The sequence below is a fragment of the Argentina silus genome (genome assembly GCF_951799395.1).
Source record: "Argentina silus genome assembly, chromosome: 7".
Lineage (NCBI taxonomy): Eukaryota > Metazoa > Chordata > Actinopteri > Argentiniformes > Argentinidae > Argentina > Argentina silus.
Genome location: NC_139661.1, coordinates 8,647,946 through 8,673,112, shown reverse-complemented (window position 1 = coordinate 8,673,112; position 25,167 = coordinate 8,647,946). Strand labels below are relative to the sequence as shown.

Below are 25,167 nucleotides of genomic sequence, written 5' to 3'. Positions count from 1 at the left end.
CGGTGAGTGTATGTCAAAGGCCAGTGTCGATGAAGCTCTTGAAGTACTTTTTTGGAGGTGTTTGTGGGGGTTGAAATCCAGCTGGGAGATGATGACACATCAGGTCAGTATTTGACCGCGATTGACTAAAATAACTTGAGCTTCGATCTGTGTTGGTTCAAAGTGCTGATTCGGATTGGAAGGACATTCCCCCACTATGTGGCCTTTATCTCAGTTAATGGAGGTTAAGTGGTTACTTCACTTAAGGCCTAGTGGGAGCTCATTTTACACAGTGTGTGGTTTGTTACTCCAAAAATACCTACTGCAAAATAGTTGGGTGAGAAGTAGATGTGTTGTGTTCTCTCACGAACCTTCAGCTAAATAGTGCACTCCCCAGAGGGAAATGCTCCACAGTATGTGGTGGACAGGTTCCCAAATGGTGGGTTGGTGTCAAACTGGTTCCTCACAGTGTCAAAAAGGTCACACTGGTGTGTAGTGACGGAGTGAATATTTCTCCTTCAGCAAGGGTTCAGTTCCTTGATGAAGTGGAGTTATATGGATTTTTATATATTTTTTGCGGTCCTAAGAGGTCCTAACCCACTCGACGCACAAACCGTACTATGCTCTAGTTCTGGTTGTGGTGCTGTGGTGCTGTGAACTGGGTAAGTGGAAGGGAAGGTCGTAAGTGCGGCGTGCCGGCTGTAAGAACGTGTCCTACGATGCAGGCTGGTGCAGTGTGTGTTTGTAGGTCAGAGGCTCAGAGGGGAGGTTGTGGTGCTCACTGCTCAGCTCTCCCCTCGCCTGTCATGAGCACCACGGGGGATGACACTCCGCCTGCTTTCTCTCTCCGTTGATCAACCAGTTATGACACCTGCATGGTGGCAATGAAATGACACTGACAGAAAACAGATAATTGCTCGCGCTCTCAGACTCCAGCATCTGGTGACGGTGACAGTTCTTGTTGTTGACACAGTTTTCAGGTAACAAGTGTAGGACAACCCTTCATTCTTTCTCTTCCGACATCCTTTTATCCTCAAGCCCTATCCAAAACTCTTACTTTGGGGTTTGAGAATGTTTTGGGTTCTGTGTTTTTTTATAGTTTTTTTTGTTATCGAGTGCAGAATGCTTGAAGCTGAATATTAGGATATTCCTAATATTAGGATATTTCTAGGGGAATGTGACTGCACATATTCTATTGTACTTGAGAGAAATTGGATTCTTCCGTTTGAATACTATTGGCCTATGTATCTACGTACGTATCTATAAACCTGCGTATCTGCTGACTTGATGGTGAAGAATCCAACCTGTCCATGTTGGGATCGGAGGACGAAGAGAGAGAGAGAGAGGTGCTAGCCTGCCCTGTCCCTGTGTTGGTCACCTCTGCTCTGCTCCGGCTGCCTGCAGGGACAGCAACAAGGACACGGATCACACCCTCTGCTCTGTCCGGGATCCTGCTGAGTGGCCGCGTCTTCCCCTGGGGCCGCTGGGGGTATTATTAGACACCACCACCACCACCACCACAGTGTGAGACGATGAGGAATGGGATTCTGTGTGTAGCATGAAGAGCACTGGGAATACGAAGCAGTTGTGAAACAGCAATTAATAAATAATGGAGCTGACCTAGATTTCAAAGGACTCTGAGGATGAAACTGTAGGAATGGGAGATCAAACCGACAGCATCACAGTGAGGAGTTGCTGCTAGTGAGATGTTCCTGACATGCCACGGAATACTTCAAACTGCTCTGGGAGGAAGCCAGCCAAGGAATAGTAAATAGATGCCCCAATAAAGGAGACTGCTGCCGAAAACACCCCGGTTCTGAGCTAGCAGGGAAATATTCAGGAACGCCAGTAATTCCCCTCTGAGGTGCTGAGGGCTGTAAACCCATTATATAAGTGCTGTCAGATGCAATCACTGTATGGAAAGAGTGAGCAAAAAATGAGAGGGGGAGAGAGAGGGGGGGATGGGGAACGAAAGAGGCGAAGGGCAAATACAGAGAGAGGCACATTTGAAGGGAAGGGGGGGAAAGGGAAAGGGAGGGAAAGGGAAAGGGAGGAATGAGAGAGACCGAAAGGGACAGGAAAAGGAAAAGAGAGCGAGTTGGAGGGGCTGAGCACGCCAGCCAGCCAGCCAGGGATACACCTCCCAATAAGCTGATCGTGGTGTGTAACTTTATCTCTTGAGCCTCATACATTCACAGCCCAGCAGCCTCTTTTTCTTTTTTTATAAAGCTCAGCCACCTTAAGCTGCTGGGCATAAACACATGCCAATCTGACAGTAATACCCTCAACACCAAGATCAGGGATATTAGGTGTACCCAGTAAAGTGGAGTGTATCATTTGCCTGTTTTTATATACATTTTTTCTTTTTTGGACAAGGACAAAGCCATTACTATACCGTTCACTGCTCACAGGCCGGCTATGTGTGTGTATATACTGCACATTTTACACACAGCCCAGACATTTCATAAACACTGCGCCGCTCTGGTGGAATTGAAAGGGACAGCCGGGCCGACTTTCTTCATTATCTTGCCACACGGAGCACTTTTACGTTGACATGTTGAAAGCTGTTCTGAACAGCTCTGCTCCGCGCGGCGTAATTGTAGCCCGTCGTACGGCTGGCGTACGTTGGTTATCTTGTTCTTGGGGCAGCGAGCGACCTTTTGTGTCGCGAGCGGTGTCTCAAACTCGAGATTCTCACCGCCGCGTCTTCTCGATATGTGATGGAGCAGAGTCAGATCCTATGGCTTAGTCACACAAAGCATGGCAGACCTCCACACAGTACAATGAGGGGCTTGTTTTCTCTCCTCAATGAGCCATGGATTAAATGGAGCGAAGGCTGTAGCTGTCTAAGCCCTGCTTGTTGATCAGCCACAGCCCTGGGAAAGGAGAATAGTGATGAGGTGTGTGTGTCTGTGTCTGTCTGTGTGTGTGTGTGTGTGTGTGTGCTGACTGGAGATTGAAGGCCACTCTTCACACCTCCTGAGTTGTGACTCCCATGCGTGTCACACTCGACCCACACAGCTCTACATGTGGGCCCACCTGTCAGTCAAGCAGCAGTATGGATGCTGTTGGACCTTTCACGCAAGGCTGAACAGAATGTGTTGTTCGGGACCAGGGTGGTCTGGTCTGGGCTGGACGTTAACATGACTGGTGCTGTGCCAGCCTGCCAGGTTGGATGTCACAGTCACATGCCTGTGTGCTGCTGCCACCCCCCCCCCCCCCCCCCACCCCCCCCATTCTCCTCCTGTCTGGTAGTTGGTCATGGGGCTGGGTGTCTAGATGTTCAGTCATTCCACCGGCTGCTCACTATCGTCCCTGATTAGCCTTTGGCACAGGCTGGTTTTTATGTCTAGGGACAAAGTGTTTGATGCTCACCACCACTTAATGGCACACGCAGTAAAGGACTCCCCCTGTCACGTGCCACGCTCAGGCTATATTTAGGGCCTCTTGTTTAGGAAATGATTGAACCCGCAGTAGCCCAATCAAATTTAAAAAATGTGTTGCTGTTTTTGTATCCACACTTCAAAATGGGTTGCGTTTGAATTGTTTGTTTTGAGAATTTAGTTGTAGTTGTACTGCTCTAGTACACAGTTCGTGTGTGTGTGTGTGTGTGTGTGTGTGTGTACATAGAAGAAGAATAAATCATGTGATCTTCACAACACCTGCTATTATGGAAACCTGCAACAACAAGTTCCTTTGAATATTTTTTTGGAGCACACATACTTGTGCACTGGCACACAGAGGCTCTCTAGTGTGTGTCTAGTTGCATTACTAGTCATTCCATGCCTGTGTTCACTGAGCATGAATATGTACACACACACACACAAACTATACACAGACAGACAGACAGACACACACACACACAACTATACACACATACTGTAGTCTAGTAGTTGAATTTGATGGGGATTAGTGTGTGGGATTAACAAGAGTATATGAGTTGCATTTAGGCCTTAGCATAAGGGTCACTTATTTACACACACACACACACACACACACACACACACACACACACACACACACACACACACACACACACACACTCTCACTCTCACTCTCACTCTCACTCTCACTCTCACTCTCACTCTCACTCTCACTCTCACTCTCACTCTCACTCTCACTCTCTCTCTCTCTCTCTCTCTCTCACTCTCTCTCTCTCTCCCCCTCCCCCCCTCCCTCCCTCTCCTAGCTGTGTGTGGAGACATACTGCTCTTCACAAGGACAGAGGACAGTCGTAGGTCTAGACATGCTGGAACACTTAAAAGCCCAGGAGAACTAACCCTCTTTTTGATAGATAGCCCTTTCATCAGACGAAATCCCCCTCTGACCAAACAGCTTAATAAGTCGCGCACACTCTTATGACCTTGAGTAGAAGAGTTTGTATTGAGCTGAAAGTGGTTACCTTTCATCCATTTCTACATCAAATAGTGTGTCACAGGTGCCTTTGAATGACAGTTTAACCTCCTAGACAGACTCTCTTCAGACATTAACAATATGAAGGGTTTTATAGTTGTTTTTTTATAGAGTCTCTCTCACTCTGTTTTTTTTTGTTTTTTTGTCATCATTTGTTTATCCCATTAGAGCATGATTTCCACTTTTACATCATTCCTCCCACGTAGAGAGGGAATGGAGGCTGCCTCAATTTAATCTGGTGCCCTAAGCTAGAACAAGGATTTTATAACAGTTCTGGACCGTGATTATAAATTGAGATATTAAGCAGCCAAACAAAGGCCTCGTAGGGATGGTGTCCGTGATGGACGTGTGTGACTCACCCCCTTTAGCAGCCGAGGGCCTCCTCATCCCAGCCCCTCCGTCTCCCCCGCTGACGTTTCAACAGCAGTAGGTCCAAGATCAAGCCTGCCTTCTCCAGATTAGCCCATTTATCTAACGTTCATTTCAGCAGTTTAAAAATAACACAGAACACAACCTAAGCTGGATCTCACACACACACACACACACACACACACACACTCATGTACTGTATTAGTCACTGTACACCCAGTTTCTCCCTCTCTCGCGCGCACGCCACACACACACAAACACACACAGTTTATATTATTTATAGATATTGTCTGCAAATATATACATACTCTCTTCAAAGCCGAGGCAGGCTAATTAATTTCCATACTTCTGATGTTTGTGTCTCACATGGCCTGTGAAGCGTTTCTTTTTCCTCATACGGGCCAGAGATTAGAAAGCACTGTACACACACACACACACACTTGTCCTCCTATGTAAACAGCTAAGCCATAGTGAGGGATTACGGAGTTGTCTTCCTGGCCTGTTGGTGTTGTTTGGATGTGTGTACCGGGACGTTGGGTTCACAGAGAGGGCACACCTCAGCCCACGACATGTTATTCCTCAGAGAGCTTTAGTCTGTTAAGATGGCTTGGCACAAAGCCCTCCTCCTGCAGTTCTGCATCAGCAATACCACTCTGACTAGACGGATGCTTGGGGGGGGGGGGGGGGGAGGAAGCATTGCTAATGAAACTGTCTGAAGACCTATGATGTAGAACTTCCTCTCACCTGCATATTTCATCATTTTCAAAAGCCAACGAATAAAACCAAGGGGTCGATCCCAGGTGCCGTGTTGCCAGAAATCGGGGCGGCCGGGTGGACAGCTGTAGATCTCTGCTGTGTGACTTCATATTCATTAGTGTGGTCTAGTGACTGTGAGACACCGACACAGGCTTTCATTACCCGGAGGACTTAATTACCGGAGCGCGGTGCCTTCCCACAGGAGAGGTGGCCACTCCAGTGGGTTTGGATCATGTGTCTATTAGAGTAACCCATATCACAGACAGACCAGCAGGCAGGGAGAGGGAGAGGGAGAGGGAGAGGGAGAGAAACACTGACAGAGGGGGAGGAGGCCCTAGTTGTCCAATCCTCTGGGGTGAACTAGCCGGGTCTGGAAGGGTTTATGTTCTTACAGCGCATCATTGTTGCCTCTAAACATGTAAGTGAATGAGGCCAGTTTAGAGTTGTTATCTAATCAATCTGTCTAATCGATCTGAACACGGGGGAAGAAACCAACAGATCCCTGAGAATGAGACCTGGGAATTGCACTACTCCATCCTTTCCATGTTCTGGCTTTTTCTGGAGCCTGTATGTTGGCCTAATTGTATGATTGTATGATTGTATGCTTTGTGTGTATTGACTTTACCAAGCCAAAGGAGTAGGCTGTATGTCTATGTGACCTATCTAAACAGTCTACTCGTGTTGGTGTTGTGCATGTATTAAACTGTGAGTTAACCCCCCCCCCCCCCCCCCCCACCCCCGCTCTGCTTCCTCCCTCTCCTGATCCAGGACCGGGGCAGCTCCATGGGGAAGCTGGAGCCCATCTCCCCCGTCAGCCCGGCCCAGATGGACCCTGACCTGGACCTGGTGCCCGCACGCTACTCCAAGGAGGAGCTCATCCAGAACATGGACCGCGTGGACCGCGAGATCACCATGGTGGAGCAGCAGATCTGCAAGCTTCGCAAGAAACAGGTCAGTATCGTAAGTCAACGAAACATCATTTACCTATTCCTATACCATTATGTCTCTGTGTTCTTGATATGTGATCTTTGATAGGCGTCCTCTTTTAAGGACGATCCTAACGTGTCTTGCCAGTATCAGAGTGTCATTGGGTGGGAAGCGTCTTTGTGACAGTTGTTGCCGGCACTGTGTCTTGTGAGAATGTGAAGCTTGTCCGCTGACAGCTCCAGCAAGCCCCCTCTCATTCACAGCCCCATCTTTTGTGGGACTGAATGCAGTAAAGCTTTTAGCCGAGGCCTTTGCTGTGTTGCTGTAATAACTGCATTGAGCTACTGTAGTTAGGCCCCCACTCAACGTGCCACAGCTTTGCTCTGCTTCTCAGCAGCTGCATTCTCCTCCTCCCTTTTCCTTCCTCCTCATCTTTTTTTTTTTTTTTTTTTTTTTATAAAAGTAGGTTAAAAATATATAAGGCCATAAATAACAGCTCCCCCCGGGGGAGAGGAGGATTATGGCGGAGGTTTTGTGACTGTTAAACCACTCGTATTCCTTCCTTGCCGTCTCCCTCCTGGCCGCCTGCCACGTCATGTTTTATAGAAAAGCTCTGTGGTGCAGCTCTCTTATTCATGGGCCTCGCTCCACCCCCTCCCCCACCCGCTACGCCAGCGCGCCGATATCTCCAGCCTTCCCCAAACCCCCCCGTCCCCCCCTCCCCCACCACCACCCCCACCCCCCAAGTCACGTCTCTTCTTTGGCTGGCACTCAAAAACGCAGCTCCATAAATCTAAGCCACCTGCAACCCGTGGTACGGTCCACTGTGGGAGGGTGGAGGGGTGGGCGGGGTGGTCTGCAGAGAGAGGGAGAGCAGGAGTGGTGAGGCCCCCAGTGAATGATTGAGAGGGTAAGCTCTGCTACCTAGAAAAATAAATCAGGCCCCCCTCCCCTCCCCGTCCCTCAACACACACTATGTTTTTTTATGGATGTTTTCTTTTTTTAACAGTGCACTCCCCCCCCACTCCCCCGCCCCCTCCACAGCGCTTCCCCTTCGCTCGACTCTCTCCAAGCATTAAAACATCTGGAGCAATTAAGTGGTGTGGTAAAACTTTATTTAAAGAGTTCTGGCAGAGAAGGGGGACTGGGGCTCAGGTTACAGCCAGCCTGTGTTGTGTCAGCCAGACTCAAGACGGCTGGTTTATTTTTATTTTACTCCACGGTGGGTTTGGGGAAGGGGAAGGGGGCTCTGGGAATGTGTACGTTTTCCCTCCCCAGCTTATCCCCAACCTCCCCTGCTTATCCGGCCCAATTGTGGTACTGGATGATCCATCACGCTCCACTCTCATGTGGATTCTCTTGCGGGTGGTGGGGGGTGGGGGGGGGGGGGGGGGCTCCTCCTCCTCCTCCTCCTCCTCCTCGCCCCCTGCTGAGGCCCAGGCTCTTTGTGCTTCTTCTCTTATTTGTCCTATTTTCACCTCTTTTCTTGTCCCATCTTGTGTGTACACAACATGTATGTACACAACATTCGATGATGTGGTCAGAGAGGTAGTAGGTTAGATAATTTATCTCAGTTTACGCAAGATCGAAAGATTTTCCCAGTGCCCCCGAGGAGGCCATAATGCATATCAAGGGGATTATGAATCATTTTCAACGGACACAGTCATGACTGTTGTTGTGTTATCTCCTTCGCTCTGACTAATGCCCTGTGGCATTTTCTCCTGTTTTTATCACGTTTGGGGGGGGGGAAAAAAATCCACCAGCCAAAAGAAAACAAAAGGGCTTTCTAGTACAGGTTTGTGGCTTTTGCAGAGGAAAAGTAGTCCATCGTGTCTAAGCACGCCTAAGACACATGTGTTTTCTCTTCCTCAGTCCTACTCACTCACTGTCACTCTCCCTGGCTCTGCCGTGGGGCGGACCTTCGCTTTGTTTACTCCATGTTATGGTTATCCTATGATTAACTGGGCCCCGGGGAATGAATAGCTATTACAGCTAATAGGACAGTTAGGCCCATCTCTGCTGGAGATGATGAGGGGGGGAGGGGGGGAGGAGGGGGGAGGGGCTACTTAATTCTCACACGCTGCCTGTCTCCACGGAAACAGAGAAGCGCACACACAGGTGATGCAAGATGGGGCCTTGTTTAGGGTTGTGTTAAAGGTTAATTTGTCATCTCTCTCTTCTATTTGATATTTGATGTTCCTATGGTCCCGGGGGGTTAATAGTAATCTTGTGTGTGGTGTGTTTGTTTGTTTGTTTGTGACCTGCAGCAACAGCTGGAGGAGGAGGCAGCGAAGCCTCAGGAGCCCGAGCGCTCCGCCTCCCCACCGCCCAGCGAGGCCAAGCACCGCAGCCTGGTACAGATCATCTATGACGAGAACAGGGTCAGTACCACTGTCCACCGCACACACACACACACACACACACACACACACACACACACACACACACACACACACACACACAGTCTGCCAGGCTCACACTCTCAACCCACTCTCTTGTCACACCTGTCCTCTCAGCTTCTCAGTGCTGGGGCCCAAATTACCTTGCACATGAAGTCCTCCCTGTTAAGCTTCATTACTCATTCAGAGTGTGTTCATTGTATTGAGTGAGCTGGCTGTCTCCCATGGCTCAGCATTGTCTCACTGGACCCATCTAAGATACTGAGCACAACCATTTTAGTCTCAGACTCCCTTTGAATCACTATTCCTGTCTGACCCTGTCAGGGGTTATTGGCTTTGAAGATCACATATTAAGTCTGTTTGATAGTAAATGTTGGAAAGGGAGAAGAACCACTAGGAACCAGATTCAGAGTGTATAGAAGGTGACACAGGAGGGGCCAGGTATTCAATGACGGAACACAAATATGGTCTGTAGATTAGCTTGGCTTGTGCTTTCGGAGCAGGGCTGCATCATATTTTAAGGAACGTGTTTTGGAGCTGAACTGAATTGTTATTTTTTGCCCATTCAGCGATGGCAATGAATAGTCTTATGTCTGCAGTATTATTATTATTATTATTATTATTATTATTATTATAGAGGTCTGCCATTGCTATTACTTGGCGTGACAGTGTCCTAGAAGCCCATGTCAATAGAGAGTTGGCGGACGGCATCAAAAGGTATTCATCCTTCACTCTATCCTCCCACTCTTATTGCAAGACCGGGCAGAGTCCTCCAGTCTGAATGGGCTGTTAAAGGTCAGCATAACAGGCATAGTGAATCACACACACACACACACACACACACACACACACACTCCCCCCCTCCTCCTCCCCCACACACCTTTCACAATATTCCTCTCTCATACGGCCATGATACATTCGTTCAAAGAACGTATTATATGACAGCATACAGTCATGCGTTTATGCGTTTCCAATGTGAGAATTTCATCAAGGATTTTCTCTCTCGTAACAAGGTCAATCGTTTGATGAGTTACATAGAAGCATTACCTCTTAGCTGTAAATGCATTTCTAATACTAAGAGTCCATCTAGTGGTGAGATGCACACCGCTCCTTGCATACAAATGCCTAGATATCCTGAGCAGGAAAATAGGTTTTCTATCGAATCCCCTGACACGTGTCTCAAATGTGAAGCATTCAGGACGTATAATATGTATAAAACTGTCAAATTGCAAATGGCCTGGTCAGGGTTTCATGCTTCAAAGGGAGAGGCGCCTCTTCTATGGTCCAAACAAGACAATACAGTACTCTTGAGTGTAAGAGGCCTTATGACCTGGTTTAGTAGCGGTATACCTTTCACCCATATGGCCTAGTTGCTGTCAGTCAACCACGGTACCACTGTACTCACACAGCAGGAACTGGCAGAGCACAGCGTGGCTTGAAGCGGCGTGACTGTGGTCACCAAGCCTGGAAGTGTAAGGGTGACTCACTCACTCACACACCCACACACACACACACACACACACACACACACACACAGAGTACAAAGTCATTGAGTTGCCTGGTCCACCCCCCCTCCCCCCCGGATGATTGTGGGTCACTGGGTGCACTCTCTCTCTCTCTCTCTCTCTCTCTCTCTCTCTCTCTCTCTCTCTCTCTCTGTCTGCGTGTGCGCACCGGTGTGGGTCTGTAAGACATTATCCCCTTCCCTCTTCTCCCCCTTTGTCCGGGGTCCTCTTGTGTTGTTGTCAGCGTGTGTGTTTCAGCACCTGGCTGTAATTACTCTGTTCCTCTCAGGGCTGGTGTCACCGGTGTCGCCGGTGTCATCTGTCCCCGCGGGCTCAGTGTCACCTCTCGGAGGCATGGTTACACCCTGAACCCTTTGTGAATGCCACGGGCCGCACAACTCGAGTTCACCCATCTCATGTTGTAACACGACGTGAATACGAGAGAAGAATCTCAGTGGAGCTGCACCATGAGAGACCCTCCCCACCCCCCCCCCCCCCCTCCCCTCCCTCCTCCTCTCCACGGGTGTGTTTTCTTTCTTCTTTCCCCCGTTGCTGCCTGAGGCCCCCTGCTGATGAGGACTACACACTCAACTAGACCTCAGGCACCAAAGGCGACAGTGGAACTGGAAAGCTAGCCTCCATATCATCTACTGTTAATTAGCTTTCTGCCTCTTTCTACCTCCTGCCTTGGCCTCCTATGGCTATGCCATGCTATACCCTCTCCCTTGAAGTCGGCATCCAGCCCATATTTATGGTGTGTGTGTGTGTGTGTGTGTGTGTGTGTGTGTCTCTTGTTTCTACGTGTACACAAACATGCTGACACGACTTGAACTGTAGAGAAGCTAATGCACAGGACAGCTCAGGGATGATTTTTTTTGGGGGGGGGGGATCTCCAATAGCAGTCCTCCTGTCTGACCACCGGGGGGCATGTTTGAGGTGGCTGGACCAGCCTGGCTGCCTGCGTGATCCCCTCTGGCGAGAGTAGTTGAGATGGAGGGGATGAGAGACCATCGGTGGAAGTGTAGCGTAGTCAAAGCTTAATGCCGATCGACACTGTTGGAAGAAAGTTTTTTTTTTTTCCTAATCCCTTTACCCACTCTACCCACTAATTGGAACCAATTCCAACGTACTTGAATTTCTCATTGATAAGTACCTCAAAATGTACCTCAACGCATATTTCTGGATTAAATACTCTTGTCAATAGAGGTAGTGGTGGGGAGAGTCATGAATAGGAGATGGCTCCACGTAGAGAGGTTTCATCCTTTCTCTCTGGGGGATTAAAGCTCTCCTAATTGCTGCTCATTGAATGGTTCTTGAGCGTGCAGGTTCTCTGAGGTAACATTAGCAATGAGCTGCAGTTTGTTACACCGACTCACTGATGAGGAAGCGGCAGGAACATGGGATAGGGAGGGAGAGAGAGAGATCTGATGGCAGATGAGTTACCCTGAGGTAATATGTATTTGCTGTAGAGCAGTAATACTATGTAAGAATACATGACCTCCAACAGCCTTCCCCTTCAGCTAGCCTAGAGGAGACTTGCAGTGATGGACACTAACAGTGATGTAGAGATGACATGTGATGGTCACTTATCTGTGTGTGTGTGTGTGTGTGTGGGTGTGTGTGAGAGAGAGCGCTTCTCATTGGGCGTGCTTGCTTGCTGGTCAAGCACACACACACACACACACAAACTATAAAATGGGCGCTGGAGAATGGGAGAGGGAGATGTTCTTCCACTGACGGACTGTGTCCCTCTGTCTCCTCTCACACCCCTCCCCCTACCCCCTCCTCCCCCCCTCCCCGGGCCTGTGCAGTATTCATTCTCTGTCTCTCTCCCTGGCAGCCACACGGCTGTGGTCACTGTGGGGAATGAACTGAGACGGTAAGCAACAGAGAATGTGGTGTCACTAAAGGAGAATCTATTTGATCGATGGACCGGAGAGAGAGGTACAGACAGACAGAGAGAGGAGGAGGAGGAGGAGGAGGAGGAGGAGGAGGAGAAAAGTAGAGATGGAGAGGGAGGGAGGGAGGGAGGGAGGGAGGGAGAGTGAGCAAAGGGGGGTGGTTAGGGACACCGCAAACGCACACATACATACAAACACAGCGTGTGGCGAGGCTAAATATACATGTATGGAGCTGAGCTGAATAGAGGTCACCTGAGTCAGAGGCAGAGAGATGAGTTTGTGTTGTGCTCACAGCTCTCTTCTCCCGTCTCTGAGACCCGTACCTCCTGTTTTATAGTGAAACCACAACTTACGGACCAGACAGAGTTTGATCTTTCGCTCCGTTTCGTCAGCTGTCCCTTATAGGATAAGCACTGCAGCCTTAAAACTCTCTCTCTCTCTCTCTTTCTCTCTCTCTCTCGCTTGCTCCCTGGCTCTCTCTCTTTCTCTCCCACTTGCGCGCTCTCGCTCTCCCACTCTCCCTCCTTCTCGTTTGCTCGCTGGCTCTCTTTCTCTCCCACTTGCTCTCTCTCTCTCTCACTCTCTCTACCTCTCGCTCTCTCTACCTACCTCTCTCTCTCCCCCTCCCTGAGTGTGTGCTGGGGAGGTGAGTAATCTTTTCTCTAGGAGAGGAGAGGAGAGGAGAGAGGGAGCCGAGGCGAGGTGCTGCCTTGTGTTAAAAGCTCTAATAATAGTGAGGTGCATCATCCATCCAGCGAGTACTCATCCAGCGTCAGTGACTGAGTGAGCCGGGGCACGTTGCCTTGGCGATGGGAGACATGAGGGCTGGTCGTTAACACGGGCCTTTGTGTGTTTATGTTTTCTCCCCTCAGAAAAAGGCAGAGGAAGCCCACCGGATTCTGGAGGGACTGGGACCCAAAGTGGAACTGGTGAGTGGCTGCTTTTTCACCCCCCCGTCCTTTTCTTTTTTCTCCCCTATGATTGCATGTTTGGCTGTAAACAGAAAGCTTTTTGCAATATGCGTGCATGGGGAGGAAGAGGAGGAGGGCAAGGTAGAGGGGTAGGAGGAGGAGCAAGAGGAAGAGGGCCAAGGTAGAGGGGTAGGAGGAGGAGCAAGAGGAAGAGGGCCAAGGTAGAGGGGTAGGAGGAGGAGCAAGAGGAAGAGGGCCAAGGTAGAGGGGTAGGAGGAGCAAGAGGAAGAGGGCAAGGTGGGAGGGGTAGGAGGAGGAAGAGGAGGAGGGCAAGGTGGAGGGGGAGGAGGAGGAAGAGGAGAGCTTTTTGAGAAGGTAAGGTAAGCCCAAGACTAGGACCCAGTCCCTGGGGAGCAGAGCTCTGTAGTCTCTTTTTGTTTGGATGACTTGTTCTGCTGCTCAGGGATGAGGGAGAGAGGATGAGGAGGATACAGCTCTGATCTCTCTGCTACCTGGGTAGGAATTAGACAGGAGGCCAATATCTGATCAGTGTGCTGTTCTGTCGGTCTGGCTCAGAGGGTCTTCTTAACCTACATCCAATGATGATGTCACTCTGACCTCACCGCAGCCCTCTCCGTCTCCTCTCCTCCACCAGATGTAGGTTCGTCCGCTGAAGCGCGATAAACGCGTTGGCCTTTTTAGACGGGTTTCCTAGTGAACACATGAACATCTAACTGACAATCTCCGTTATCAAGTAAACCCATCTGATCAGAGGTCCTTATCCTTAGTCCTAGATCTGGATATTGAAGTCACAAGACACACACCGTCTGGCTCATTACCAAGCCGGATCCCCCTTGATGTTTATCCACGACACGTTCAGTCTCCGTTTCGGGACGAATCCGATTAAGATAACAAAGCGTAGAGAACCTTGTTAGCGACGTATAGTCCCAGCGTTTACGGTTCTACAGTGACATTCAAAATGAACTATAGAAGCTGTTCAACCAAGCCCCCCCCCCCCCCCCACCCTTGCGCTGTGCATTTGAAAAAGTTAGCCCAAACCAAACCCAAAAAGGTGAACCTCTTTGACTATAGGCTATACCTACATGAGAATGTCCTTTGGGGAGGGGAATTAATAGGCACGGCCCTCATTGTGCTTTTACTGCGTGTTATTATCAACCTGGCACTGAAGTCGTGCTTGTTGGACAAAGGGCTGTCTCTTCTTCTTCCCCTCTCTCTCTGAATCATACAGTGCTGAATTGTCTGAGCCTATGATTGAATGAATAATTAGATTAGGCCCCCGATGATTCATTGCCATTCTGCGACTATAATGTTGTACTGTACAACCCCATCACACACACACACACACACACCTTATTTCCCTTCCCTCCTGTCAGATGGTCTTTTCAGATATGTCTTTTTTTTTAAAAATGTTGTTGAATTATGTGTTTTGTCTGTTGGTCGTTGGATTTGCTCTGTACGTTTTGCGGTGACGCCAGTCTGAAGGGGAGGGGGTGTGTAGAGTCTTTGCGTAGACCCCCCCCCCCTCCCTCCTTCAGCCTCGATGTGTCTAACTGTGTTTGGTGAACTCCCTCCCCTCTGCAGCGTCACTAACTCTGTCATCTGTCTGCTCTCTTCCAGCCTCTGTACAACCAGCCCTCAGACACCAAGCAGTACCATGAGAACATCAAGATGTGAGTCAGCCCGGGCCCCACTCTAAAGATGACTGTGACCGGGGTTACAGAGATGAGTGTGTGTGTGTGTGTGTGTGTGTGTGTGAGAGACTGAGAGTGTGAGACACACAGACCTTTATCCAACTTCCACGTCTGCATTGTGATTTAGTTTAAATGTCCCTTCACGCGGCTCACGGTCACTTGTCTCATTGCACCAAAGCGTCCTTAACCAGAATGTTCTTAACCAGAATGTCCTTAACCAGAATGTCCTTAACCAGAATGTCCTTAACCAGAATGTTCTTAACCAGAATGTCCTTAACCAGAATGTCCTTAACCAGAATGTCCTTAACCAGAATGTCCTTAACCAGAATGTTCTTAACCAGAATGTCCTTAACCAGAATGTCCTTAACCAGAATGTCCTTAACCAGAATGTTCTTAACCAGAATGTCCTTAACCAGAATGTCCTTAACCAGAATGTCCTTAACCAGAATGTCCTTAACCAGAATGTTCTTAACCAGAATGTCCTTAACCAGAATGTTCTTAACCAGAATGTTCTTAACGACCCACTGGGGTCCGGACTGCATTGCCACTTGTCTGTGATCTGGCCACAGTACCTCGTCCACCTCCTGGAGGTGGTTTTGCAGATCGGAGCGCAATCCGGGTCTTTTTTTTGTTTTTGCTGTCTATTTCCACCTGTCTTTTCATGTGGAACACCGTCTGAATGCAGGACAGTATGTGGATACAGGACACATGTTAATGCCAGGTGTAAATGGTACTGAGTGAACCACCAGTTGAGGGCTCTCTGGAAGGTACAGATGGGGTATAGTTGGGGTAGAATGTCTGGCCACCAGACATACCTGACCTCTTACCCTCCCTGCCCTTCTGTCTCCACTCCCTTTGATCCCTGCTCCGTTTGATCAGTATTATTGCCTCAAAGCAATTAGTAGAAAGAGGTGTGTGTGTGTCTGTGTGTGTGTCTGTGTGTGTGTCTGTGTGTGTGTCTGTGTGTGTGTGTGTGTCTGTGTGTGTGTCTGTGTGCGTGCATGCGCTTGTGTGTTATTAAATACCGCTGTACAGCTTTGAACCACCACAATTGACTTCTTTGTGCCCCTAACCGGTTTGATAACCTTGGCACCCGTCCCTGGTGAGATAGATGAGTACCTTTAGTTCTCCCTCCCTCCCTCCCGCACTCTGCCCTGCCCACCTGGCCAGTCTGTCCTCCCCCTCTATCTCATCTCCCACACCAACGCTATGTTGGGAACAATCGCTTACTCATTGTTAAATATTTATATATATATCTGAATATTTGATATATTTATATAGTATATTATAACCCAGGATATATCAGAACAGTATCCTCCATATTTTCACCATAGCCATGTATTTCTACCAATGCCAGAAGGAGTTTGGTGTCGTGCCATACTCCACTGGACTGTATTAGCAGTCACAGAAACATGTCACCCCATAAACGTTGAGTGTGACCAAACTTCAATTTCCACATGCCTCATGATCTCGGTGCTGTTGACATTAAATTACAGTGCACCCTGATTTCTCAGGAACACAGCACATACAAGCTTAGCGTCGGACAAAAGGAACCTTTTGAAGCGGTCCGGGCCAAGCTAATCTCCCCCCCCTGCACCATCTGGTGTCCGGAGTACAATGGCGTCTCTGTCCTTTAACGGGCTTAATCTGTCAGGCCTGCTTCTCCTCTGCTTTACCTCTGTCATCTCCCTCCACACGCCCCTCTGCACCAGGCCTGAGCTAGACTACACACTGTCCTCCGTCTGGCCATGTCCTCTGTCTATCTGCCCCTGGTGTTGTGGCTCTGCCGTCTGTGTTTTGGTTTGTGCGCCGTACGTGTTTCTGTGTGTTTGGGAGGGTTTGCCAGTGTTTCGGTATGGGTTTCGATATGTGTTTACGTTCAGCGTGGGTTGAGATAAATATTAGATAGGAACAGGTGTCGATGGCTGCTCTTGCGTAGCAATTAAGAGGTCATCGTAGCCCTCTTATCTGTAGACCTCTGTAATGTTATGTCTTCTGGCGTGGGCGGACGCGCACGCGCACGCACACACGCACACACACACACACAGTGCCTTACTAACTCCACCCTTGCCTCTGACCTCGAGGGCCTGGAGTCCCAGCTGATGTGACTAATGTTGACTAAGATTACATTACTCTGGAGGAACGTGACCTTACAACTGACAGATGAAGTGTCAGGAATAAAACTCCCATCTTGCAGCAGTGAAAGAGATAACGCAGCGGCTGCCTAAGCAGATTACCGGCTTGACCTTTATTTAAAGCACTCTGGCTCGCCATTCCCGGGCTAGACGAGCTTTACAAGTTTGGCTCCTCTCCCCCCCCCCTCCCCTTACAAGCGATTTTGAGTTTATCGACTTAGCTGTGGCATACTGGGACAGACATTGGGTGCGCGTGCACGTGCGTGCGTGTGTTTTGGGCGGGCGGTGTTGGGTGATGCGTACAGAGAGTAGAGAGTTCGTACCTGGAAAGCGGGAGATTAAAAGTAGAACACGTGGGGGGGATCATATCAATGTGTAGATCCTTACCAAGAATGTCTAAATGTCCAGTCGACTTATTTCATGAGTTGACGCGAAATGAAATCTCGAGCACGTTGATTTGACTTTGTGTTGAGTTCCCTCTGATTCTCTCTTCATCCCCACATCTTTTTTAAAACATTTTTTTTGTTATCACCCCTTTTCTGTCCCTCTTTCTCCTTTCTTCACCCTTCACAGAAACCAGGCGATGAGGAAGAAGCTTATTCTGTACTTCAAGAGGAGAAATCATGCTCGTAAGCAGTGGGTGAGTACAGAACACACTGGCACTGCTGGGACTGGCCCTTATGACAGATGACTAGACTGAAACTGGGCCAGGAGCTCCTTGAAGTGAGTGTCCATGTTCCACAGACCAAAGGGAGGGGAGGAAGGAGAGCACTGGGCTGCAGCGGAGCGCTGCTGAGAAATAAAAGGACAAGGAAAAAAAAAGAAAAAAAAAAAAAAAGGAGATCACTGTGATCTGCTGTCTGGCGAAGAGATATTATGGGAAAGTGTGTGCGCGTGTGTGTGCGCTTGTGTGTGTCTGTGTGTGTGCGTGCACGCCTGTGTGTGTAAGCTTGTGTGTGCGCGCCTGTGTGTGCTAGTGATTGAGCAGGACAGAGGCCTCAGGCAGGACTATAAATAACAGCCGGATCGATCGGCCGGGCTCTGATGTCAGAGTTAGGCAGACATCCTCAAAATCACCGGCCTTGACAGAAAATCTTTACCACCAATCAAGCCTGTACTTTTTCCACGCATTTTCTTTCCATGGGAATATGGGGGAAGAACTGTGCTGGTTTTTTATGTCTTGGGCTTGATATCACTGGCAGATCCTGAAGAATGCAGGACGACTGAGAACATCTCACAGTTCAGTGTAGCATTTCCAGACTCTAGAGAATGTAGAGCATTGGGATGCTCTCTATCGAACATTTTCATCTCTCCATACCCCCCCCACACACACACACACACACACACACACACACACACACACGGGACGTGCTCGGACCTCAGGGTCATGCCTCCATCCACTCCTGGTGGATAAGTTGTGGACGGAGCCCCGGGCAGAGTGAGGGGAAGACGTCGGCCGTCTGGTTTAAGAGCCCCTGAGAGGGCCGTGTCTACCCCAGGGTTAATGGTCTGCTTTACAACCTGCCCTCCTTGTAGGAGCAGGGAAAACACAGCCCTCTGTTTTGGTCATGACTCAAGGCTAGACTCCCTGTAGAATCACATCCCAGTGCGTGCTGGGCTCTGAGCACGGCTAGCACCAGACAGAGAGGGACATGAAACAGAGAGGAGAGACAGAGAGACAGACAGACAGACAGACAGACAGACTGGACATATCATAGGTGCGACTGGGCATAATAATAGGTGCATGTTGATGTTCTTCCACTGACGTCTGATCAGTTGTTACTGCTTAGACTTTAGATGAACAAAAGGACTTCAGCTCCTCCAAATCCTTTTCTTGTTTTCATGCTGTTTTGCAGGTCATGCTATTTCAGATGTATAAATCAAAGCGGGGAAGAAAACAAAAAAAAAAGAAGTCGGGATGTGTTTGTTAACTCCCGGTAGGAATATGAACTGTCTCCCTCCCCAACCCCCCCGCTGTGTGTTTTCTCCTCCCTGCAGGAACAGAAGTTCTGCCAGCGCTATGACCAGCTGATGGAAGCCTGGGAGAAGAAGGTGGACCGCATCGAGAGCAACCCCCGGCGCCGGGCCAAGGAGAGCAAGGTGCGCGAGTACTACGAGAAACAGTTCCCCGAGATCCGCAAGCAGAGAGAGCTGCAGGAGCGCATGCAGAGGTGAGACCACCGGGGAGGGACAGACACAGAGAGAGCTCCTTCCTCCGCCATGTCTTGTCAAAAAGGTTTAGCAATGATTCCAGTATGTTTCGAAATTGTCTTATTTTTTTTGTCTGGTTACAATTATGTGCTTCTACCCCTCGGGAGCAGAGTTTGTGAGTGAGTGTGTGTGTGTGTGTGTGTGTGTGTGTAGTGTGAGACTGATGACTCAGTACAGTAGTATGGTGTGTGTGTGTGTGTGCGTGGTGAGTCATGTGTCCTCTGTGTTAACCCTGTGTAGCCGGGTCGGGCAGCGCGGAGGGGGCCTGGCCTCGTCTGCAGCACGCAGCGAACACGAGGTGTCAGAGATCATCGACGGCATATCAGAACAAGAGGTGAGAGACGCCCCCCCCCTCCCCCAGCTACCTCCCCCAGCTACCTCCCCCCCCCCCTTCACACCCCTTCTCTCTCCCCTGTGGCAACCATTCCCGTCTGTCTGTCTGTCTGTCCACCCCTGTCCCTGTTTGGTATTCACTCATGAATACAAACCCTTTTCTCTCTGTGCTTCACCCACTCAAGCCCCGACCCCCTCTGTCACGGCAAGGCTGCAGGAGACACAGTCGACTGGCCACATAGCACCAGCACTACAGGAAGCTCTGATTATGTATGAAGTGAAGCGTGCCGCAGACAGACACACACACAGACATACAGTGCACACACACGCACACACGCATGCACTCAGGCACACATGTGCACACACACAGACACACAGACATACAGTGCATACACACACACACACGCATGCACTCAGGCACACATGTACACACACACACACACACACAGAGCTCTGCCACTTACTCAATCGGGGAGTTTTGGAACTCGGGCACAGCGGTTAGAGAGATGTCACTTCCTCTCTCTCCTTTACCCCAGTCACCCTCCCTCCGCCTCCCTCCTGCTGAGTCTGAGGTTGTGGGCGGGGTGGTGGAGGGGCCACCGAAAAGGGGGGCCTGCTGTGAGCGTTTAGGACGAGCAGAGCAGAGCAGGGCAGTGGGATGGGAGCAGTCACGAGTCAGAACGCTACAGTAGCAGTGGTTTTTTTTTTAATGTATTTTCTCGGTCTTGTCAGCCAGGGCAACGTGTCGCTTTCTGTTGCCATATTCTCTATATGCGCTGGCTTCCTGACTGCTCGCCCCGTGCGTGCCGTCTCTCCCTCCCTCTGCCGACCTCAAACTTCCTCTATATCTCCTGACCTCTCGCACACTTTCCATGAGACGCGTCTCACCGCCACCGCCTGTAAACAATGGGTTCATTTTAGCATCCTGTAATCGGAAAGCTCTGTGTTTGTGTCCCACATGCTTACTCAAAAGACATTTGTCTTGTCTGTTTTATCTTTTCGTCCGTGCGTGCGTGTGCGTGCGTGTGTGTGTGTGTGTGTGTGTCTGGGTCCGGGTGTGCGTGTTGTGTCAGAACACGGAGAAGCAAATGCGGCAGCTTGCGGTCATCCCTCCCATGCTGTTTGACGCCGAGCAGCAACGCATCAAGTTCATCAACATGAACGGCCTTATGGACGACCCCATGAAGGTGTACAAGGACCGGCAGGTCATGAACATGTGGAGCGAGCCGGAGAAGGACACCTTCAGGGAGAAGTAAGACACTACGGAAAAATACATCCCCATCACAATCGGCATCGCTAGGCGCTGTACAGTCGGGTTGGGCTTTTGTATATTGCGCATTGCTTAGAAGTGGCTTTTTTTTTTCTTTTTTTTTTTTCTTTTTTCCGCTCGCCATAGAAATGTCTGACCTGTCCAAAGGTCAGTGAGTTTTTGAGGGAAGTGTATCTTCCCTTTTCGTGAGAAAATTGAGGATACATGTCAACCAACCCGACCAGACCAAGAGCCACAGAGGTCTTGCCCTGGTGGTGGTGGGAGGGAGAGAGAGAGAGAGGGAGGGGGGGGGGGGGAGGTAGAGAGAGAGAGGGGGGGGGGGGGGAGGGAGAGAGGTAGAGAGAGAGAGAGAGGGAGGGGGGGGGGAGGGAGAGAGGTAGAGAGAGAGAGAGAGGGGGGGGGGGGAGGGAGAGAGGTAGAGAGAGGGAGGGGGGGGGGGGGGGGGGGGGGTAGAGAGGTAGAGAGAGAGAGAGAGAGGTGATGCCTGCACAAAGAAATGTGTGTCTGAACCTCTCAACCCTGACCCATATTAAATCACAAGTGTAAGCATTGTTAGGTCCTAGTTGTGTTGTTATATTATTGGGTGGATGTGCTGATAGGAATACGTATACAACCTATATTGTTGAGTTAGTGTGGATAAGATAAGGTTTTATAAGTAATGGAGGTGGTTGTATCTCTGGAGATATGTGTTGCTGTGTCAGCACAGTAGGCAACCTCCTCTCTCTCTCTCTCTCTCTCTCTCTCTGTCTCTCTCTGTCTCTCTCTGTCTCTCTCTGTCTCTCTCTGTCTCTCTGTCTCTGAGCCGGCCATCACGCATGCTCAAGCGAGGACGATCTCAGAAACGCCACTCCACATAATTTACCTGGACACACCTAAAAGTGTGCTTCTGAATAAAAAACCCCCCAAAAAGTCCTGCATAATTCATTATCTTCTTCTCCTTTGCCTCACTTCTCCTCCCAGGTTCATCCAGCACCCGAAGAACTTTGGCCTGATTGCGTCTTTCTTGGAGAGAAAGGTACGGGGGGTAGATATGTATCCACTGTGTATTTACTGCCATCTCAGTTAGTCATGAACGTTCGGGAGAGGTAACGTTTGTTTCCCGTTCCAGACGGTGGCGGAGTGCGTGCTCTTCTACTACCTGACCAAAAAGAACGAGAACTACAAGAACATCGTGCGCCGGAACTACCGACGCCGCGGCAGGAGCCAGGTACAGTCCCCTTCCCTAGCGACCGGTGTGCTGTGCTGCTCGTAACCGTGGAAACTCCCTGGTACCTAAACCTGTAGTTAGCACTTCTTCAGCGACTGTCTCCGACGTGAAGGGAGGTGTCAAAGACCAGAAGCTCTTAGAAGAAGAGCACGTACATGAAAAGTCGCGTGGGCCGTAGGTCACACAAGCACACTGATCATGTGACACCCCCCTCCCCATGTCAGAACTTATGTGGCAGCATCAACCTTTCTTTTCTTTTTTTCTTTTTCTAAACCGATCGTTTCCATTGCTAATGAGCTCCCAGTTATTACTTAGCCACAGATCGGGTGTCGGGGTGTTTAATCTCTGTGGCGGTGGGCAGTAATGAAATGGCGCATTAATTAGCCAGTGACCTTTTCCCGTGGGCGTGGGCCTCTTGTCTCCTCATCTCTCCTGGAAGACACCTCCGCTCATTACCTAGCAGGCGCTAACGCCACCGGGCTCCTTACTGAGCCGCCTGTGAGCGGTCGCTAACGCTAATAACACAGGGGGAGAGAGGAGGGAGGGTGGGAGAGAGAGAGAGAGAGAGAGAGCTCATCAGGACCACAACAGCTAACATGAATGACATTTAGAGAGAGAGAGAGAAGAGAGAGCTGTGAGTAGTAATCGCCCAACACCAAAAGAGGATGATAAGTGGCCACTCCGGTCCACAGCCTTCCAGATCACTCTCTCTGTTTTACTGCGGCCAAGCCGAGCCTCGGCAGACCTGTTACATCACCTGCCTTAACAAGACCACCCTTGATCGGCTGCGATTCGATCGGTTTAGGCGCAGGACTCCAGGCGGAGAAGGGAGAATGGATGGGAGGCGATGAGTGTTTATGGAGATGATTAGGCTGATGTGTTGTTTCCAGGTTCAACACCGGGAGCAGAGAAAGACACTAACTTGTGTTTATCCAGTGGAGGATCATTCAGTGTTTATTGAGTTATGCCTTTTATTTGTTTTGTGCTGAGTTAATCTTTGAAAGAGAGAGAGGGGGTGGGACACACATTAACTATACTTGACATGGTTCAAATGGAGGACAATGGTTCCTATGCAGCGAACAAGGTCCATTTTAGAGTCGTCTTTCCTTTTCACTGTCCTGCCTTTTGGCGTCTCCGTGCTCAGAGCTAGGTGGAATGACTCTGTTCCGAGATTGGACGTTGAAAGAGGGATTGAATAGGCTGTTCCTCTCACAAGACAACCATTGACCGAGCCTTCCGTTTAAAAAAAAAAAACCAAAAACAAATGCCAGAATGAAGATGCAGAAGTGAAGTGTACTACCAGTTCTAGAGGAAGGTCTTCGGCTGGCAGGCTGTCTGCATGTCTCCCCTGACATGAACCCCTAACCCTGAGCCCAGACAGGGACAGGAAGAAGAAGTGGTCATGGGTGGTGCGTGGGTCTGAATGGGGGAACCAATTCACATGCGTGGCAGGCATGACCTCTTCACATCCATCACACCACTTGTGTACTGTTGTGTGTGTGTGTGTGTGTGTGTGTGTGCGTCGTGTCGTATGTCTGTCTGTCTGCGTGTGTGTGTTAGCACGTGTGGTGTGTGTGTGTGTGTGTGTGTGTGTGTTAGCACCCAATGTATCGTGTTCCTAGAGCTCATTGGTTTAATGGACTGTGTGTTTTGTCCTCCCCCACCCCTACAGCACGGCCCGCAGCAGCAGCAGACACAACAGCTGAACCGCACCAGCCAGGAAGACAAGGAGGAGAAGGACAAAGAGAAGGAGGGAGAGAGGGATGAGGAGAAGACTGAGGGCGAAGACAAGGAGGATGGAATGAAGTGAGTCTCTCTTTTGTTTCCCCCCCTGTCTCTCCCTTCTCTATAAATCACGTCTGAATTGGTCCGGGTCAGTTTATTGTAAACGAAAGAAGAGTTAGATTTGGCTTCTCTGAGGAAGGTCTGCGAAGGTAATCATAAAGGGATTTTTTTATTTTTTTATTTTTTTCAACCCTCAAATAGTTCCTCCTCCACTCTCAGCCAGAGTTTCCATCCAGTGAAGAATCCAAGCGTCGTTCGCCCCCCCCCCCCCCCCCCCCCCCCCCTTTTGAAAACAGCTGCTTTCCTGTTTGTCTTCCCACTCTCCCAGTAGGATACCAAAAGCCCCATTTTTAACATTCCATACTTATTTTTTCGTTCTGCCTTTTTGGCGAGGTAACCGGCCATATGATTGACACGACCGAGGCCCCGAGGTGATGATATATGGTTGGAATGCCAGTACTTATGCCACAGTATCCTGCCAGCCAGCAGTGGGAACCACTCCTACTCAGTGAAATGTGTGTGTGCGCGTGTGTGTGTGTCTCCCTGTGTGTCTGTGTGTGTGTGTGCGCGCGTGTCGGTCGGTCGGTCTGTGCTCGCGCGTGGGCGTGGGCGCGCGTGCGTATGTGTGAGCGAGAGTGACGCTGCCTTGCTCTGGCATCTCCGCGGGCACGGTGCCAGCCCCCCGAGGAGTGATTGCTGAGCGCGGCAGTCTGTCTTGCTTAGCACACTAACAGATGGAGTACTCGGTGTACTTCACTCGCCGCGGTTTGTTGTGGCTTGTCCTCGTATTACTGAGAGATGGTTTTGATCAGGAACAACGTTGACGGAGGTCCTCACCCCGAACCGTCCGGCGCTGCTTTGCGAACGCTCTCAGATTATTTTTCAGAGGAGATTGGGTACAGTAGGTCGTTTGGTTGTTTGGGGCGGGCGGGAGAGTGGGAAAGGGACACGGAAGCTGTGTCAGACTCAACGGAGAGGGATGTTGATGAAGCACCTGGGCAGCGTACCTGGGCAGTAGAGTGGGTAGGGGAGTCCCTGCTTCCCAGCGCACCTCTGTGCCTGTCACCCCTGGCACAGCTGGCGCCTGCTATATTTAGTGGGCCGGCAGCTCCCCTGCAGGAAGATTAATGGGGCAGGGGGGGAAGATGAATGTAGTAGGGACACCAGTTTCACAATCACTGGTTGTCCGTTAGCCCTGCCATTGTGCTGACTCTGGATATCTGGTGAAAACCACTCTCTCTCTCTCTCTCTCTCTCTCTCTCTCTCTCTCCAGTTCCCCTGTGTGTGTGTGCGTGCGTTTGCTCTTGCCCATTCGGTTGTGTGTGTGTGTGTGTGTGTGTGTGTGTGTGTGTCT

The 25,167-nt window shown here is 49.9% G+C and overlaps 1 protein-coding gene across 22 annotated transcripts in view; it reads left to right on the top strand.

Moving 5' to 3' along the window:
- ncor2 (nuclear receptor corepressor 2) overlaps positions 1 to 25,167 on the top strand; it is a 77,292-nt gene that overhangs the window by 20,138 nt on the left and 31,987 nt on the right. For 14 of the 22 annotated variants that reach the window (XM_083673005.1, XM_083672996.1, XM_083672992.1 and 11 more), the window contains exons 5-15: positions 6,286 to 6,477; positions 8,712 to 8,825; positions 13,122 to 13,178; positions 14,799 to 14,851; positions 17,581 to 17,647; positions 19,006 to 19,178; positions 19,459 to 19,552; positions 20,625 to 20,803; positions 21,782 to 21,836; positions 21,930 to 22,028; positions 23,701 to 23,834. In XM_083673005.1, the coding sequence (XP_083529131.1) occupies positions 6,286 to 6,477; positions 8,712 to 8,825; positions 13,122 to 13,178; positions 14,799 to 14,851; positions 17,581 to 17,647; positions 19,006 to 19,178; positions 19,459 to 19,552; positions 20,625 to 20,803; positions 21,782 to 21,836; positions 21,930 to 22,028; positions 23,701 to 23,834 (1,217 nt within the window). The remainder of the gene's footprint in view (positions 1 to 6,285; positions 6,478 to 8,711; positions 8,826 to 13,121; positions 13,179 to 14,798; positions 14,852 to 17,580; positions 17,648 to 19,005; positions 19,179 to 19,458; positions 19,553 to 20,624; positions 20,804 to 21,781; positions 21,837 to 21,929; positions 22,029 to 23,700; positions 23,835 to 25,167) is intronic. The other 8 variants (XM_083672997.1, XM_083672994.1, XM_083672993.1 and 5 more) reach the window with 1 other exon arrangement.